This window comes from Quercus suber, unplaced genomic scaffold (genome assembly GCF_002906115.3).
Source record: "Quercus suber isolate HL8 unplaced genomic scaffold, Cork oak 2.0 scaffold_271, whole genome shotgun sequence".
Lineage (NCBI taxonomy): Eukaryota > Viridiplantae > Streptophyta > Magnoliopsida > Fagales > Fagaceae > Quercus > Quercus suber.
The window spans coordinates 771,527-788,944 of NW_027069727.1; the positions used below are offsets into that span (position 1 = coordinate 771,527).

A 17,418-nucleotide genomic window follows, 5' to 3' on the forward strand; every position below is an offset into this window, starting at 1 on the left:
AGTTCCGTTACTTGTAAATTCATTGGTTATTCAGGGAGGGGAAAAAATCAGTAGTTGATTCAAATTGCATTACCAGAGCATTTCTAATATGTCTCATTACTTTCATGAACTAGCCACTCGAGATTGCAACTTTTACATGACGAATTTTTATTAGTTTAAATGGAATGTGAAGTCATTTATATATTTTTGCTTGCTTTTGTCATTACAATCACATTCATTATCTCCTTGGACGGCTGTAAAATTACCTAAGAATATTTTCTTATAGAAAAGAAAAAACATTATTTGCAGAAGAACTTATAGGTTTTTATCTCTATTTTAACATATCATCAAAATATTGGAGGAAATTAAATTTTAATTTACTAAAATATCAAATTACAATGAAAATTAAACATAGCTGAAATTGGGTGAAAAAAAGAGATTTAGTTGAACTGAAAAAAGAAAATGATGAAAGAAGAAAAGAGCTTGCTTGAGTTAGAAATTGGTGAAAGAAAAAAAGGGATTGAATTCAATTCAGTGTAGATAAAAAGAGGACACAATCCATCTACATTTGATCCTATCGTTGCTTTGTAGTTTTGCTTGAATATTAATTTTCATTATTAAAGTTATTGGCTACTAAAAAAAGATTTGAAAGAGAATTGTTATGTTATTTTGTTACAAATTTGACAAATTGGTTTACAATAATAATTTTGGGTATCTTTTAATATATCTGTTTGAAAGGAATTTTTCTCTATTTCAAATAGAACATTGAGTTGTTAAAAATTCCAAGTTTCATTCTTGTTACGGGCAAAAAAGTTCATATTTAGAACAATATGCAGTATATATTCATCATCAATTTCATTGCCAATAATTTTTAATCATTTGTATATAAATATTAACACGATTTTTTTTCTTAAATGAAAAACGTGAATATTAAGGTATACTTGTTCTCAAGAATTAATAAATATCATGATTGAACTTTAAAAAAAAAAAAAATATATATATATATATATTTTAAAGGTTTTTTTGGATATAAGGTGATGTATAATTATTTAATTTTTTTTAATAATTCGAAAGTTACAATAATTAAGGAAAGTTAATTTGTAACCATGGTTCCATGAATAAAGAAGATCATGCTATGCCACTCAATTGCAAGGCTCCTGGTAAAGTAATGCATGGTTAATTAAAGTTGTAACTTGTAATCAAATTTTCAATTTAACTTTAGTTGTTAAGGGAGAAATAGAGATTGTTTGGTGTATAAACATGTTGGAAATTATGAGTCTTTAATCTTGATTACAAGAATTAAAGACTCAAGCTAATATTAGTGATCATATTTACAATATTTTTTTTGTCAAATGGATTTAAGATTCCAATTGAGATTTCTACTTGTTTAGTAATACTTTAGAATCTTGTTAGATGTAAAAAATTCATGAAAACTTTTAAGGGAGGATTTAATAAATATCATGATTGAACTTTTTTTTAAAAAAAATTATTTATTTTAAAGGTTTACTTTATTTTGGATATAAGATGATGTATAATTATTTAATTTTTTTAATAATTCGAAAGTTACAATAATTAAGGAAAGTTAATTCGTAACCATGGTTTCATGAATAAAGAAGATCATGCTATGCCACTCAATTGCAAGGCTTTTTGTAAAGCAATGCATGGTTAAGTAAAGTTGTAACTTGTAATCCAATTTTCAATTTAACTCTAGTTGTTAAGGGAGAAATAGAGATTGTTTGGTGTATAAACATGTTGGAAGTTATGAGTCTTTAATCTTGATTACAAGAATTAAAGACTCAAGCTAATATTAGTGATCATATTTACAATTTTTTTTTTGTCAAACGGATTTAAGTTTCCAATTGAGATTTCTACTTGTTTAGTAATACTTTAGAATCTTTTTAGATGTAAAAAAAATCATGACAACTTTTAAGGGAGGATTTAATAAATATCATCATTGAACTTTAAAAAAAAATATTTATTTTAAAGGTTTACTTTATTTTGGATATAAGGTGATGTATAATTATTTGATTTTTCTTAATAATTCGAAAGTTACAATAATTAAGGAAAGTTAATTCGTAACCATGGTTCCATGAATAAAGAAGATCACGCTATGCCACTCAATTGCAAGGCTCCTGGTAATGTAATGCATGGTTAAGTAAGGTTGTAACTTGTAATCAAAATTTCAATTTAACTCTAGTTGTTAAGGGAGAAATAGAGATTGTTTGGTGTATAAACATTTTGGAAATTTATGAGTCTTTAATCTTGATTACAAGAATTAAAGACTCAAGCTAATATTAGTGATCATATTTACAATATTTTTTTGTCAAACGGATTTAAGGTTCCAATTGAGATTTCTATTTGTTTAGTAATACTTTAGAATCTTGTTAGATGTAAAAAAATCATTATAACTTTTAAGGGAGATTGGATTGGTTTGGATTTTATGAAAGGGATGCGCACCTTTTTATTTATTTATTTTTATACAAACCCAATTATTTGGGTTGATTTTAAACGCACAATAAAATCATGAAGTGCACCAAAGCACTAGCATCAGTGATTATATAATAAAAAAAGTATTACATTTTAATCAATAAAATCCAAAATTCACTCGCGTTAGACCATGCAAACTTTTGTTAAAAAAAAAAAAAAACTACTAAAAAGTAAAAATACATGGTTTCTACACTTGCACTATATATTTTGCATTTAATTTTTTATTATTTCTTTATGTATTCTGACTTATGAGAATGAAGGAAATGAATAGATGATGGTTGATATGTGTGGAGAAAGATAAATAATTAAAAAAATAAAATAAAAAATTGATACTTTAATATAACATAGTATAAAAGTAAATAATAAGAGTGTTTTGAAAAATTGATATGTAAAATAGAAAATATAGGTTTATAAAGCATTCACAGCAGTGAAGGCAAAATTTTAGCTATTTAGCTACACAAAAAGTCACTTTATCTATTTTAGCTACACACATGCTGCAGCAGTGGATCTATTTTAACTTTTAACACAATAAAATAATATATACATCACAATAAAATAATATAACTACTCCAATAAAATAATATATCCTCTTACCCAAAAAAACAACCACACGACCAACCACAATCGCTCTACCATCAATCACAGCCACACCCACCACCACCACCACCACCACCACAGCAGGTTTTTTTTTTTTTTTTGTAACAGCACCACAAAACAAACCCACTCTACCATCAGCCACAGCCAACGCACACCGGAGCACAACCACGACCCAGCAATGGAGTGGAGGTGAGGGAAGCCACTTCGATCCACGAGGCCGGAGGCGATCGGCGGCGTGGGTTTGAGGCGATCGGCGCTGGGTCGACGCTTGGGTCTGAGGCGATCGCTGCTAGGCGGCGCTTGGGTCTGAGGTGATCAGCGCTGGGTCGGCGCTTGGGTCTGAGGCAATCGGCGCTGGGCAGGGGCTTGGGTCAGCGCTTGGGTCTGAGGCAATCGGTGTTGGGCAGGCGCTTGGGTCGGCGGCAAGTGGAGGAAGGAGGAAAAAGAAAAAAAAATGGCAAAGGAGGAGAGGAGCATCGGGTTGAAATGGGGAAGGAGAAGAAAGAAAAAATAAATAAAATATTCTAATCCCAGTGTGAACGCAAAATAAAATAACATTTTTTTTTTTAGATGTGAGCTACAGTACACATCTATTTTTAGATGTGCACTGTAGCGAATCATCTATATTTTTTTGCTTTAGCTCCACTGCTGGAGCACCATTTTAATGAATGTGGAGCTAAAATATAACATTATTGCTTTATACCACCACTGCTGCAAATGCTCACGCTAAAATATCCGAAAATTTTGAATGAAATGTCCGTACAGATGCATATGCTATCACAATTGTAAAAGTAAAAAGGTGCATACTTGATTTGATTTGAATTGAAAACGAAGAGGGAGAGAGAGAGAGAGAGAGGACTCTTTTAGCGAATTGAAGAAGATCAGCTAAGTTAAGAGTGATAGATATACCGTCGCTTTCTCCAATCGGAAAAAGAGAGAGCAGAGGGGGGGTCTCAAGGACAAAAGATACCATCTTTTCTCGTTTAGTGCTCAACAACGTGGCATTACTTTGTTGGAAAAAGCAGCTCAGAAATAGCTAAAAAAGCCAAAAGGGTCTTTGTTTAGAGTGTGAAAGAAAGAAAGAATGGATGCCCTGATAGCCTCATACGGAGACGCATCCTCTGATGACTCAGACACTGACACCCCAAATCCACCACCGCCTCAAACGTCAAACTCTCAAGCCTCCTCAACGACCCTTTTGCCCCCACCTCCTCTCTTCCTTCTCGAACCCCCAAATTCCCTAGGTACCATTCTTCTCTCACGGAATTACTCATTTCCATTTTTGTATAAATTGTGCTCACCAATTGTTTGATGTTTTGTTTGTGAGAAGGGAATATGGAGAAACTGCAAATTGGTCAGGCTGCTAGAGTTAGGACCTTTCCCCATGTTGAAGGAAACTATGCTCTGCACGTCTATATCCCAGGTAATTCATTATTTCACTCAACTTACTTAACAAGCTCATTTCTTGACGTTAATTAAAAAATATATAAAGAAGATAAAAGTGGAACTTGATGTTTGGTTTGGTCCTTAGTGTATATGATAGCTAAATTTGGTTGTTAATCATAACAGTCCCACGTGCCAGTACTTAATTTACAATAGAATTTTAACTTCCGGCATCTACTCCATAATGATCGCTCTTATCATGGCTAAGACACTAATTGGTATTTGGTAAAGTCTCATTCAACAATAAAACACTTTATCAGTTGAGTTAATTGAAACCCATGCCAATACACAAGAAGCTCAGCTAGTAATTATCATAGTCTCTTAAAGGCTTGGAACTTGGGAAAAGGAAATGAAAACAACTCTCATGCTTATAAACACACACACACAAACCCACATGCCAGCCCTCTTAATGGTCCAGAGAATTCTCTCAACTAGTTATGAGGCTAATGACAATAATGATGCTAGTGCATTTTTCCTCTCTGTTTTTCTTTTTTTTAAATGGTGATTTTGAAATGGCTGTGTACTTGTGTGCAACAATATAGGATATAGGTGAAACTTATGAACCAGATAAGGCTGTTACTGTGTAAGAGCCTATGGTTTTTTTGCTTATTTTGTATGACTTTTGGGAGGCTGTATGAAATTGAAAGGGAAAAACAAGTTTACTACTTATGTTTGGATATGCGATACAAGAGTTTCCAATTAATTCATTCATGTTTTGCTCATTAATCAACATTCAAATATCCTATATAATAAATCCAAACATTTCAATTTCCCTAAAGTTCCTTTGTGAGTGGGTGTCAAGTTCCACTTCTGTTTCTGTCTAAAATCTCATTAATTTTCTATGGTTTTTCCTTTGTATTCTCCCAGGTACTAAGGTTGTGCCCCTCTTTGTGCCCTAAAAGGGGAAAAAAAAATACTTATAAAGAAAGTTTCAAAACATTTTAATAAAAACTATATTTCAATAGCTTAAAAAAAGTAAAGAATAGAGTTAGTTTCTTTTACAAATTCCATTATATAAAATTTATCCTGATTGAAGGCTTAATGGAATGATCAATGCCTTTTGAAATACTTCTTGTCTATGACTCATTCTTGAGTGCCTGCATTAGTTAGAAAGATTTGTGAGGGCAAAGGGTCAACGTTCTTCCCTAATTGTGTGTGTGGGGAACATATGATAATGAAGTTCTGACTTTTCTTTCTTGCCTGTGTGTTTGAATTTCTGGTGGGCTTGAATGCAATGATTAGACTAATTTTAAACTTTCTTTATCAAGTGATGCCTTTGGACTAAGACCGTAGTTTAAACAATGTACTTTCAGTTTACATACCATCTACACCAAAGAAGGATCTGGCCTTATTTCTGAAGAAGGTCACATCTCTTGTACCCAGTCTTCATGTTGTTGATGTTGATGTTCCACTTAATAGTCTGTGCAAAGATGATCAAAAACTTGCTGAAGTTGCTTTAGGAAGGGAATTCCACATAAGTTTGGGAAGAACTGTCCCAATCCGGGTACACCAGATCGATTCAGTGGTGGCAATGCTTCGGCAGAAGCTTCAATTTCAGAGGCGGTCAGATTATCTATTCTTGTGTATATGAATTTTACTGTAGTTGTTAAGCTTGATATTACGAGTTTCCGCATTAACACATAATTTTTTGTGAGGCAGGTATTTGATTGATTTTAGTAAGTGGGAAGTTTTTGTTAATGATGATCATACACGAACATTTTTATCCATGGAAGTCATTACAGGAGGATTGGCTGAGGTGTGCTAGACATCCTTCTCTTTTCTCTCCCCCTCCCCCTTTCTCTCTCCTATTTAACTTCCTTTTTCCCCTGCTTTTTGTCCTTCCCAAGGTAGAACTTCAAGTTTTGAATTTGTCATTGCTGCTTCAAATATTTTTTTGGGGCTAAAAGGCCTTTTGGTCTCTTTTGGGTCGTTTTCATTTTGGTTCCGTGAGTATTAAAAGTTGCAATCTAAATGTTCAAGCTTTAGAATTGTTGTCAATTTGGCTGATGTTAAAATCCTTTAACAGCTCAAAGTTGACGGATCTTGACGAAGAGACACATTGATTACAATTCTAAAGTTGAAGGTTTAAATTACAAATTTTGATACTTAAGAGACTCAAATGAATGCAATCAAAATGTTAGTGAGACCAAAAGGTATTTTAGCCTCTTTATTTTTTGGGTCATTTTGAATGGAATTAGTACAGTTATATGCAAAATTGATGACTAGTTGGGAACGGTGAATTTTTCCCTGGTGTGATACATCTTTTGTTGCAATCCAATTTTATAGAGTTTTCATTATTACACAAGTACAGAGTCCTGGTCCTGCTGGATATACATGTAAAAGTGTAAAACTGAGACATCAAATATGCAGTTTAATTTTGTACCTATCTTTATGCCTAATTATTTATTGATATTTTGAAATTCCCCAAATTTAATGGAATCTAGGTAAGTTTGATATTATACAAAACATGCAAATACAACTGTTCATGTCATATGCAAGAGGAATGTTACACATTTTGAAATGAGGTGAACTCATAAAGAACCTAGCAAACTCATCTAGAAGTTATAGCATTTAAATAAGACATTTACAATTAGGTTTGCAGTTACATGTCCGTGGAAATTGAATCAATCTGTTTGTTTCATAGAGGAATAGACATGATTGGCTAATGGTCAATGCTCAAGTCTTCATTTACTCCCTTAAGTATTTTTTTTTTTTTAATATATATATATATATATATATTTAGCTGCACGTAAGTTCATGCCCCATTTGGCTCTGGATCTGTTTTACATATTTTAGAAATATAAATTCTTAAGAAGCATGCATATTTCATATATTTCTACATAAGTAAAACTTAGGTACAATAAATTAGGTTATCCAATTGAATTCAAATACTTGGTTGCATTGAATTTATTTGTCTTTGGAAAATATAACATTATTTATTATTTATTTTTAATTTTTAATGCAACTAGGTATTTAAATTTAATTGGGGAACCTAAATATACTGCAACTAGGTATTGTACCTAGGTTTTTACCCTTCTACATTGCAGCAAATATTTTCTCTAGAATCTCATCTGCTATTACGTTCATATAATTGTGAGATTGATTTGGCTTCAATTTATTTCAGATAACCAAGCAAATTGAAGTTGTTAATGAGGTTTATAGGCTTCACAATCTTCCTGAATTCTATAAGGTTCGGTTTATTACCACTCTTTTATTTATCTAAGATTATTTTAGAGCAAAATATTATGCATATATATTATATTTTAAAAGAGTAGTTTTCCATACCAATTTTGACTACAGGATCCACGCCCCCATATATCCTTAGCTTGGGCATTGGGTGACATCAGTGATTCCCTAAAGAGAATAGTTGAAGAAGAAATGAAAAGAGTAAATGTCCGGGGCTCATTGCAGAAATGCATTTTCACCAGTAAATTCAGCGGTATTCAGTGTAAGATTGGTCAGAAAACATATAAGATATGCAAAGTTCAAGATGATTAATTGAACCCCATAATTAAATAATAGCGTCTTCACTGAAGAATTTCACTTGAGGTGGTGTACCATGTATATGACGACTTATATCTGTTACTCCCATGTTGTCTTCGTATGAAGGAAATCATGGAAGACGGATATTTAAAGGATCAGACTGAAATGTAAATTGTTCAGTATGTAATTCTACTGGCTTATCTAGTTGAAAGGAAAAAACGAAATATGGCTTTTTGTCTCATATCAGAGTATTTTGTGTGGTAGACCATAGGTAAGTTTATAGACATTAGTCTTTAGTTTCCATTTTGTAAGTTAGGGAAGAGACTGATGAAGTAAAACTGACTGAAAAGATTTGGTGTGGTTAGAATATAATTACTGGTGATAACCAGACTGGGAAATGGTTTTGGACATAAATAGGCTTTTTTACGAATGTTCGTGTTGCCCTTTGTAAAACCTCAAGTGAATGGAAAATTTTATGTTAAGGTGATTCCAGTTTGCTAGTGAATCATTGTATGAACTAGGATCCAATCAATTGTTGTTAAGCTGCCCTCGTACATGCTAATAAGCACCCGTCTTGATAAAATCTGGAATGACTAATCTCTTTTCCAGACTGGCTTACATACTGATCTGTACTGACTATAGGAATAGAACTTGTACCAATCTGAAATAATCTGCACTAATTTGTACTTCCTGATACTGTTTTCCTAAAATTCCAAAATAAAAAATAAAAGGTGTTATTATATTTGGCCAAAAGATGGAGTGAGCGTAAACTGAATAATACTCAAAAATCTCCAAACTGAATAAATAAATGCGTGGAAATAAGAGATTATATATTTGAGGAATTAAAAAAAAAAAAGGTTCAGAAATCTTAAAATTGAATATTTTGGAATTCCCATAACCAAACAAAGTGCTGTAGTTAAATTTTCTAATGAGAACAAAATTTAGAATGAAAATTGATGCGGAGTTTCAGGGATGCCAACGTTAGGTAATTTATTTATTTGGTTACTTTAATTTTATATAAAGAAAGAGGAAGAGGAGAATTGTGCCAAGTCCTCAATAGTTACAATAATTGGCATTTAGATATCCACAATTTCTTGAACTTTTTGTACATACAAATATTAATGTGTTGTCACAAAGACAACTATGGAACAAAATTGTACATTCAAAAGGTAAAAGAGAGGCAGCAATGATGGCGCAGCTCTAGTCGAAGGGATCAATCCGAGGGTCGTGTTCACTTGCCATTGCCATTCCAGTACAAAGGCATGTGGGGCACATAACCTGCCAAATTAAAAATAGGGCATTAAATCTGAGGTTGGTTATTGTAACAATATATAACTTCTAAGAGAAAATAGAGTGAAGTAGTAAAGTATACCTAGATTGCAATTTGATAAGAATTATACTAATGGCTGATGATGGTTTTCTTTTGATTCCCTTCATTAGTGGGGAAACTAATAATCCGTTTAGACTATCATTCAAGTTTTATATGATCCTACTTGCAAGCCAAACAATAGAGGTAATGACAATTTTCCCAAAAAAGCATCACTACTATCTATTTTCCAATCTAATGAAAATCTACATCATGTGTTCATGAATCAACTATTTCCCTATATGCATATGAGCCTTGTACATTGAAGTGTCAGGGAGAAACCAGCAATTCAATATCCGCATGCACCAACTCATTAACATAAGCAAAAAGAAATATAAAAACCAAAATTTTAGATGTCCAACCTTTCCAGATCCTGAACAATTTGAACATCTTTCTGTTTTAGGTGGTGACAGAGGTTGATCTCCACCACTTATTGTTGATACTGGTTCAATAAGAACCAATGCTCCCGTGCTTGAACAGCGAGCACAAGCAAGATATCCTGCACCATTCAATTAGAATAGTGGATATAAGTAGACTGAGTACATATCCTCTACTCAGGTATGAAATTCTCAAGTACTGAACAAATAATTAAATGCTTTCACTTATTCATTTAAATGACAATTCAAATTGGATTGGATATATACATATAACGCAATTGTTAACAACATAAATTGGAGGTTTATTTTTAATAAGAATTTTGGAGAATGAGTCATTTCATGGGATAATACCATGCACCAGAGAAAACTACAGAAGCATAAACCACAAAGTATGGGAGGAGTGAACATGTTTTAGCATGTAGGAGATTAAAAAAAAACTAAGAGAGCCATTACATTTTCCAAGAAATGAGAGAAGTAAAGGGGAGGCTGGGGTGAAGAAGCTTCTAATTACTCAAAACCATTACAATCTCATATGTTCTAAGGTTTCAAAGTTTCTTTGACTTTCTTTTATGGGGTATTTATGCTTCATCCCCCCTGTTTTTTGTCCTAAGATTCATGTTTCCTTTTCACCCAGTTTCAATGTCACCCTTTCACTTTCAATTGCATCAATGTCAGTCCGTACTTCAACAAAATGTTAAATTGTTCTCTCCATTACACTCATCATCAAATCCAAAAGAAATTCATCGGATGTATTTTGGATTTGATTTTTTTTTTTTGCAGAAATTGATATTCAAGTAACAACAATATTTAGATTTTTTCACCTCATCCCTTCTACTTTGCCTCTATGCCACCCCAACTTGAGCTATCCCAGTTCATTTCTGGTCTCACCTCTCCACTGACAAAAACACCATCACTAACAACCAAATTCAATCCACCAACAGAAAATAAAAATTCAACCCAGCACCATTACACCAGAGAGCCCAACATTTTCACAAAAGCATTTTGTTTACATGGCCATTGGCCATGGCAGAACATTTTTGAAAATCGTAAAATTTTCAGTGACACAAGAATGAAAAATAAGAATTATATGTCACAACTCCAAAAAGAACTCCCATAGAAATAGTTGGTGGATCTTGATACTTTCAAGAATGGATAAGAACGGATAAGGTCTACTAGAGATGGGTTTGTGCCATGGTTGTGCTTGGCGTGTTCTGGTGGGGAATGATCCTCAAGAAGCTGATCTTTGGAGCAAGCATTAAAGAATTAGCTAACAGCAGATCCCTCATTTAATAGGTGAAAAAGTATAAATTTCTATTTCTCCACTCAGCAATAAAAAGGAGCATAAAGGCACCCCTAAAAGAAAAAAAGAACCACAAAGGTGAATTAGAGAGGGGTAAGAAGGGTAGGATGGGGTGAAAGAGTTTCTTTTGCATTGTCAATAGATCTTTCCAAGGATGTGGAAACCCTTTCCATAAATCCTAGCAAGGTTAAACATAAAAATGCCAACACCATAAAAACAACAAATATATGAACAAAATATGGTTAATTAAGTGTGAGAGACATGATGGCCTCTAAAAGCTGAGAATGCATCCTAAATTTAGCTGAATGAATCCATGTAAGCTCAAAAGGGCTCTCTTCGAAGCTGAAAGCTCCATTTTGGTCCACCCGAAGTGAGTGAGTATAATTTAGTATAACCATCTCAATCATAGACATTAAAAACAACAGTGAGAAAGTACAAACTAATAATAAGAATATGGGAGAAAATCCAACATCCGTACCAGTTCCAAGACAATATTTGCATCTTTTATGCTCCTGTTGTTTTACATTGTTTATTTCAACCACCATCAATGCTGAGATCACTCCAACTGCTCCTCCAGAGAATGATGCTACAATGGGATCAACCTGACTGCAGTTTATGACAGGAAAGGTGGTAAATAAATAAAACTACAAACAGCAATGTATTGGCATCATTTAAAATATTAATATCAAGGTAGATAACAGATAACATGCATCTCATTTGACCTAAAGTCCGAAACCACTTACTAGATCCTTGAAAATTATAATTGTCTTAGTTTCAAATCTCAATCCATCCTTGCAAGATGACTGAAATGGCCTTTTCTAAAGTTTGAAGCTTTTTGCTTGGACAACAAAATTAACAGCAATAATATGTGAAAATAAATCAACAGGCAATACATTTTTATTTCCAAGCCTGGTCTAAGATCTTACTCATTTAAATAAATTTTATTTTATTTTATTTATTTATTATTTTATTTTATTTTTTAATATAATTTAATTTTTTTTTATCTTCTACCTTAAGAATGAATTACAAGTATCATACTTCCAACCCTCTTCTTATTTTCTTCTGTAAAAATTTACAACATGTTAAAAAAATTTTAATTTAAAAAAGTTCTCATTCTTGGCTGGCTGTTTGGAAAATCTAAAATTTAATACCTAGACAATATTTGGAGGATGGGGCAGTCAAAAAACAGGTTGAACTTAATGTTTCTTGAATCCCCTTTTTTGGCAAGAATTTTGTGCCAATACAAGTTTAGTGACAGCCAACAGAAAACTCTCTATTGTCAACAATTTTAAGTTTTAAGTAATACCGTTCCCTTATCCAAACAAAGCACAAAGGATAATGGAAAGCCAGTTAATATGCTTATCTACAGATTAATCACCACCAATCATTTTTCTCAGATTGAAAATATATTCCAAATTACGTTTTTTTTTATATATAACATAATTATCTTAAAATAACATACCAGAATTAAATTTCATTTGAATAGCCCCTTAGCAGTCACATAATTTCAGTCATTTTACAATTGAAGTGTATCACTTAAAATACTTCAAGGAGCTGGTCAGAAATTTCTATATTCAGACCAAGGCAATTGCTTACATTTACATAAATTGGTTGGAGGCCAGCAAATACAAAAGGAAAAGAAATTGATTCATGGATGATGAGTCTAGGTTCTGAACCACATATAAGTTATAGATAATGTAGTTTTTTGGTCAAAATTTTCATGATTTTTTAAACATATTTTCTACAAGCAGTTTCACAAAGGGCAACTGAGAAATAGTTTAAATGTACCATAGTGACGAAGATGAAAATCAAACTCGAGACTAACAAAACTAGAGAAACTAAGTGATAAGAGACCAAGATATGAGCTGTACCTCAACTGCATTGGTAGATGCATGCTTCGGATAAAATCTTCATATGATGTGCCTCCTATTCCCAGCTTAAGCTCCAACTGAGTTACGAAAAGGGAAGCATTAGGGGAAAAGAAAATTCAGAAACCTAAAGTGATCATTGTTTCCCAAAGAACCAAGAATGATTTGATAACTGATATGCATCCTCATTTTCTCATGATTAAATTCTGTAGATTTGTTGACCATCCAAAAATTGCAATATTATGGGACAACTTTTGGAAAGCTTTCTCTTACATTGAGTGTGACCTTCAGTCCCATACATTCTTTAGTTAGGTATGACAAGATTATTGGTCTTCACAAAGAAATGGCAAAGCTTTTTTGTTTGGGGCGGGGCGGCTTTGGGGGGGGGGGGGTGCGGACACAAGCAAGATTTTTGCAACCGAATTATTTTTCTGTTTATGTACACTGCTTTAGAGGTTGGGAATAATCACAGATTTCTTTTATCTAACACAAGTCATCCCAAGTAATAAACAGATTCCCAAACACAAGAAACATTATAATTCCAAAAATACAAATATTTAACCACATCCAAATAACTGTGGAAAAAAAAAATAAAACCGAGTAGCACATGCACAACCGAAATGTTTCAGCAGAAGATTGTAGCCCCATAACTAAATGCATCAAATGGAGCTTTGTGTCATCCTTTCACAAGAGAATGGAACAGTTTTTCCTACTAGTAGCACTCAAAATTTCCTTAAGAGCTCAAAATAGGAGGTGGACTAGACTTAATTTAGAGACCTTAAGGATAGCAATATGTACAGTTTTTATTCTAAACTAGACCACATACATAGGACCATCCACATGAATTGTAATTAAGCATTCGGATTTGTTAACATCCATATCCACTGTTAAGTTCTTAGTAATCATGTCCTTTTATGAAGTGTGTTATCACTTTAAATTCCTAGTTTTACTATAAAACTTTAGGACTGTTCACCTGCTACTCAAGTTTTGTTTGTGCTCTTGACAGATGCTCTATCAAATGGGTTGCTATCTCCTATTTCCTTCCCATTAGCAAGGACTAAACTTGAATATTATTAGGACCATCTTTTCCTTATTTTGATGCCATTGTGATTTGGCAAATCATATCACAGGTGTTTTGCCCTGCAGGTCTAATATTGAAAGTAATGCCCCAGCATGGTTCCATTGAACATATTCTATTTAGATTTTGGAAATAACAAAACTAAAGCTATGGAATCCATTGCATCAAAAAATCTTTTTGGTCCAATAATAAGTGCCCATGGTAGTCCACTAGGTTATAGTGTCTTGCATCATCTTATATTTAACTTTTCTCTAAGTTACTAGAGTTAGGGGTATTTTTGGTCTTTTTTGTAATTGTGAGATGCCAACCATAGTTCATAGTTGCGAGCTTTGGTTATTATTTTATTAATATGTGAATCTTGTTTACTTAATACACCATTATGTATGGCTTTAAATTTAGTTTAATTTTAAAACTAACCACCATAAAGTGAATGCCATAGGTTCAAATTCTGTATGTTAAAAAAAAGAAGGAAAGAAAGAAAACATTTCAAAATCACCCTTACTACACATTAACTTCTATTTTGAAATTAGATCAAGAAAATGATGCAGCCATGGAAGATTGGTTTGTCACTACTTCACAAATTCATGTATTCAATATTTATTTTATGGGGCTCACAACTGAAGTCCAATTGAAGTGAAAGTCGTGTGGTTTTAAAAGGTCTTGTGTTCATCCAATGAGAGGCATCATAATTCATGGTACAATTTTGAATACTTTGAATGTACAAAATACTTTCTACAAGACTAATTCAGTGGAAGTTGGTCTAGTTCTAGCTGTATAGCTTATGATAATCCCTTCATTTCTTCTATACAAATAAAATCAGGACAGGTAACATACAACATCTAATTTTCACACTACATGTAGAGCATATGTTAATTGAAAACATTTTCTTTGATGGCCTTCCATTGCAGCAGAATAATAATTCCTCTCCTCTATATATGATAAACACATATATAATGGCCTAAGTAAGGATGTAAACATTATAAATATATTATACTTACCGGAAATTTCCAGTAAAAATTTAACTAAGAACCACCCTTTAAACAATAAAAAGGAAAATAGAGGAGGATAGATGTTAAAAAAGGTAAAATACAATGAAAGTTATAAGATTTCATGGCCTGGAACACAATTCCTTGAAAATAATATTACATGTTACAACACAAATACACACACACACACACATACAGACTAAAAATTCAACTGCATCAAATGTACTGTGTATGAATCATTGAAAGAATTAATCATAATGATTTGGTGCAGAAGTAACTTACAGTGGGTGCTAGAAGGCCCCCAAAAATGATAATCCCGGCAATAAGAGAAAAACACGAGGCATAATACTGTTTAAGGTTTTCTGAAGTCTGCACGCAATACATTGATTATCTCCCACATGATCATCATCAAGAACAAAGCAAAATTTATGGGTTTTTTTTTTTTTTTTTTTTGGGAATTAATTTACTGAAATATGTAGCCAGCATTAGAATACAACGACTCTATGAGAGAAAGCTCACCAAAGGAGGCAAGAATGGAATGAATGATGGAAAATTAGGAAGTTCATTCTCTTGCACTTCCTTTAAAATTCCAAGTTCTGCATTTCTAATCCTCTGTTGTATTCTCAGCCTACGCACCTAAACATATTGAAGGATTTTGATAAAAGGAAAATGTAATCAGATAGGAAAAAGAGTAGAAAACCAGGAAATCTATACTCATTTATTATTTGAACTATATTAGGCATATTGAATAAAACGCTGCACCATATCTTAATGATAGTTATAAAACTGCAGCTACAAATAGTTTACTAAACTTCATTTCTTTGTACAAGGAAGAAGGAGAACTATCAAAGAAATGTAAATTTAAAATAAAAGCATAAACATGGATCATACCCAAGAACCATCAGATGTTACTGAATATATATTGTATATATGTTTCTAGTAAAAATAAGCCTAGAAATTTATAATTTCCATTCAGTTATGGCCCCATGTACACCTAACCTAACTCCTAGTCTCTACATATACATTGTACACATGATTTGAGCATTCAGTAAAGATTTAGCCACTAGGAATTTATCCTATGGATGCAAGCCGTTAGACTAAACCACATAATTCATGTTCCCTCTTTCTCTCATCCCTTCCACAACACTACAATATTTACCATTTTCCTTTAATTTCAACACAGTATATTGGTTGCTATTGTTGAGGATAAAAGAGATATAACCAATAATAGTGGTTTCAGTGAACTCAATTGGTAAAGTCTATTGTAGTCGATAAAGGGTAATCATCATGGAGTGTGAATGTCATAAAGTTGAATTTCTATCCTATGATGTATAAAAAAAATGAAAAAAAGAAACACAATTAATGACATATATTAATAGAAGAGACCAGAGGGTGTTCCTTAAATAATCCTGTGTCTCACAGTAACTGTAACCTTAACAGTAACAGAGACAGACCTCCTCCATGTGCGAGAAGATTTTGTTGCGACGACTCCGAATGTTGTCTTGAATTTCTTGCAGTTCCATTTTGGCGAAATCTTGGACCGTTTCAGGCCCTTCTATTATACAGAATCTGATGAAAAACACAACAAGCGCACACATGAATCAACTATTAATTTCAACCAAAATTCTCTCTCTCTCTCTCTCTCTCTCTCTCTCTCTCTCTCACATATATATTACCCGGCGGCGTTTTTGTCAGTAGAATCGGAGTCGATGGAAGGAGCAAAAGAAGAAGAAGAAGAGTCGGCATCGGAGGAGGCTCTGGATCGCCATGATCTGGAGTTGAGCTTAGGCTTTACATGAGGAAATCTACTGCTAGTCCAGTTATGGACACCGTACGGACACGGCAGGTTTATAGGATACGACACCGCCAATACTCTGATCATACTCTATTTTTTTTTTTTGGGTTAAATGATCATACTCTCTCAAATTAAAAGTACTATCTCTCTGTGTTCAGTTCAATTTTGGTAGTGGAGTTCAGGAGTAGAGTGGAATTTTTGAAACTGCGGCTGCCATTTGTACTTTAACTTCAAAGTACTCAACAGCTTCTCACTTCTCACTGACTTAACATTATTATTATTATTATTATTTTTAATTTTTTGATAACGACTTAACATTATTATTATTAAGAGAGTTGGTGTATTGAAACAGAATTTTATATTTTTTTATGGAGAAATATATATTTGTCTATATATGGTGGATAGGAATTAGGAGGTGGTTTGCTACGTGGAACGATGGCTCTGGTGCATTTTCTTTTTTATTTTATTTTTTTATTTTTAGTGGAGCTAGCTCAGTTGGATTCCAACACAAATTCCAATCTGGTCGCATAAAATCATGTCATTTTCTATCTTTCTTGCAAGTTACAGCAAAAATTTGTTTGCAGTAGTACAATGACAGAAAAAAATCAACATTATCCTTTTGGATTTAAGGATATAAATTAGTAATTCCTGGTGGTTTT

At 32.9% G+C, this 17,418-nt stretch overlaps 2 protein-coding genes across 3 annotated transcripts; one reads left to right on the forward strand and one right to left on the reverse strand.

The window, feature by feature from the left end:
* Positions 1-3,797: 3,797 nt before the first annotated feature.
* LOC112019856 (uncharacterized) lies at positions 3,798-8,230 on the forward strand. Of its 2 annotated transcripts, none has more exons than XM_065781579.1 (6): positions 3,798-4,307; positions 4,394-4,486; positions 5,820-6,069; positions 6,166-6,262; positions 7,631-7,696; positions 7,782-8,025. In XM_065781579.1, the coding sequence occupies exons 1-6, from the start codon at positions 4,148-4,150 to the stop codon at positions 7,845-7,847; spliced, it is 732 nt and encodes a 243-aa protein (XP_065637651.1). In that variant the 5' UTR covers positions 3,798-4,147; the 3' UTR covers positions 7,848-8,025. The 2 variants fall into 2 exon arrangements, with proteins under 2 accessions (XP_065637651.1, XP_023908169.1); XM_024052401.2 differs by having other exon boundaries at positions 3,803-4,307; positions 7,807-8,230.
* Positions 8,231-8,970: 740 nt separating this feature from the next.
* On the reverse strand, positions 8,971-17,030 carry LOC112019883 (protein ORANGE-GREEN, chloroplastic). Its single transcript, XM_024052431.2, has 8 exons — positions 16,641-17,030; positions 16,419-16,533; positions 15,484-15,600; positions 15,247-15,333; positions 12,904-12,980; positions 11,511-11,638; positions 9,718-9,854; positions 8,971-9,267 (listed from the first exon to the last, which is right to left on the reverse strand). The coding sequence occupies exons 1-8, from the start codon at positions 16,844-16,846 to the stop codon at positions 9,190-9,192; spliced, it is 945 nt and encodes a 314-aa protein (XP_023908199.1). The 5' UTR covers positions 16,847-17,030; the 3' UTR covers positions 8,971-9,189.
* Between the last annotated feature and the right edge of the window lie 388 nt (positions 17,031-17,418).

What these genes read in the sequence shown, in the direction of transcription:
- LOC112019856 (XM_024052401.2), top strand. Translation starts at nt 4,148, where the DNA reads ATGGATGCCCTGATAGCCTCATACGGAGACGCATCCTCTGATGACTCA. An exon ending in TTACAGGAGGATTGGCTGAG is followed by an intron (nt 6,263 to 7,630) that starts GTGTGCTAGACA and finishes AATTTATTTCAG; the next exon opens with ATAACCAAGCAAATTGAAGT. An exon ending in ATCTTCCTGAATTCTATAAG is followed by an intron (nt 7,697 to 7,806) that starts GTTCGGTTTATT and finishes TTTTGACTACAG; the next exon opens with GATCCACGCCCCCATATATC.
- LOC112019883 (XM_024052431.2), bottom strand. Translation starts at nt 16,846, where the DNA reads ATGATCAGAGTATTGGCGGTGTCGTATCCTATAAACCTGCCGTGTCCG. An exon ending in TCTTCTCGCACATGGAGGAG is followed by an intron (nt 15,601 to 16,418) that starts GTCTGTCTCTGT and finishes CAATATGTTTAG; the next exon opens with GTGCGTAGGCTGAGAATACA. An exon ending in CAAATATTGTCTTGGAACTG is followed by an intron (nt 9,855 to 11,510) that starts GTACGGATGTTG and finishes TGAATGGTGCAG; the next exon opens with GATATCTTGCTTGTGCTCGC.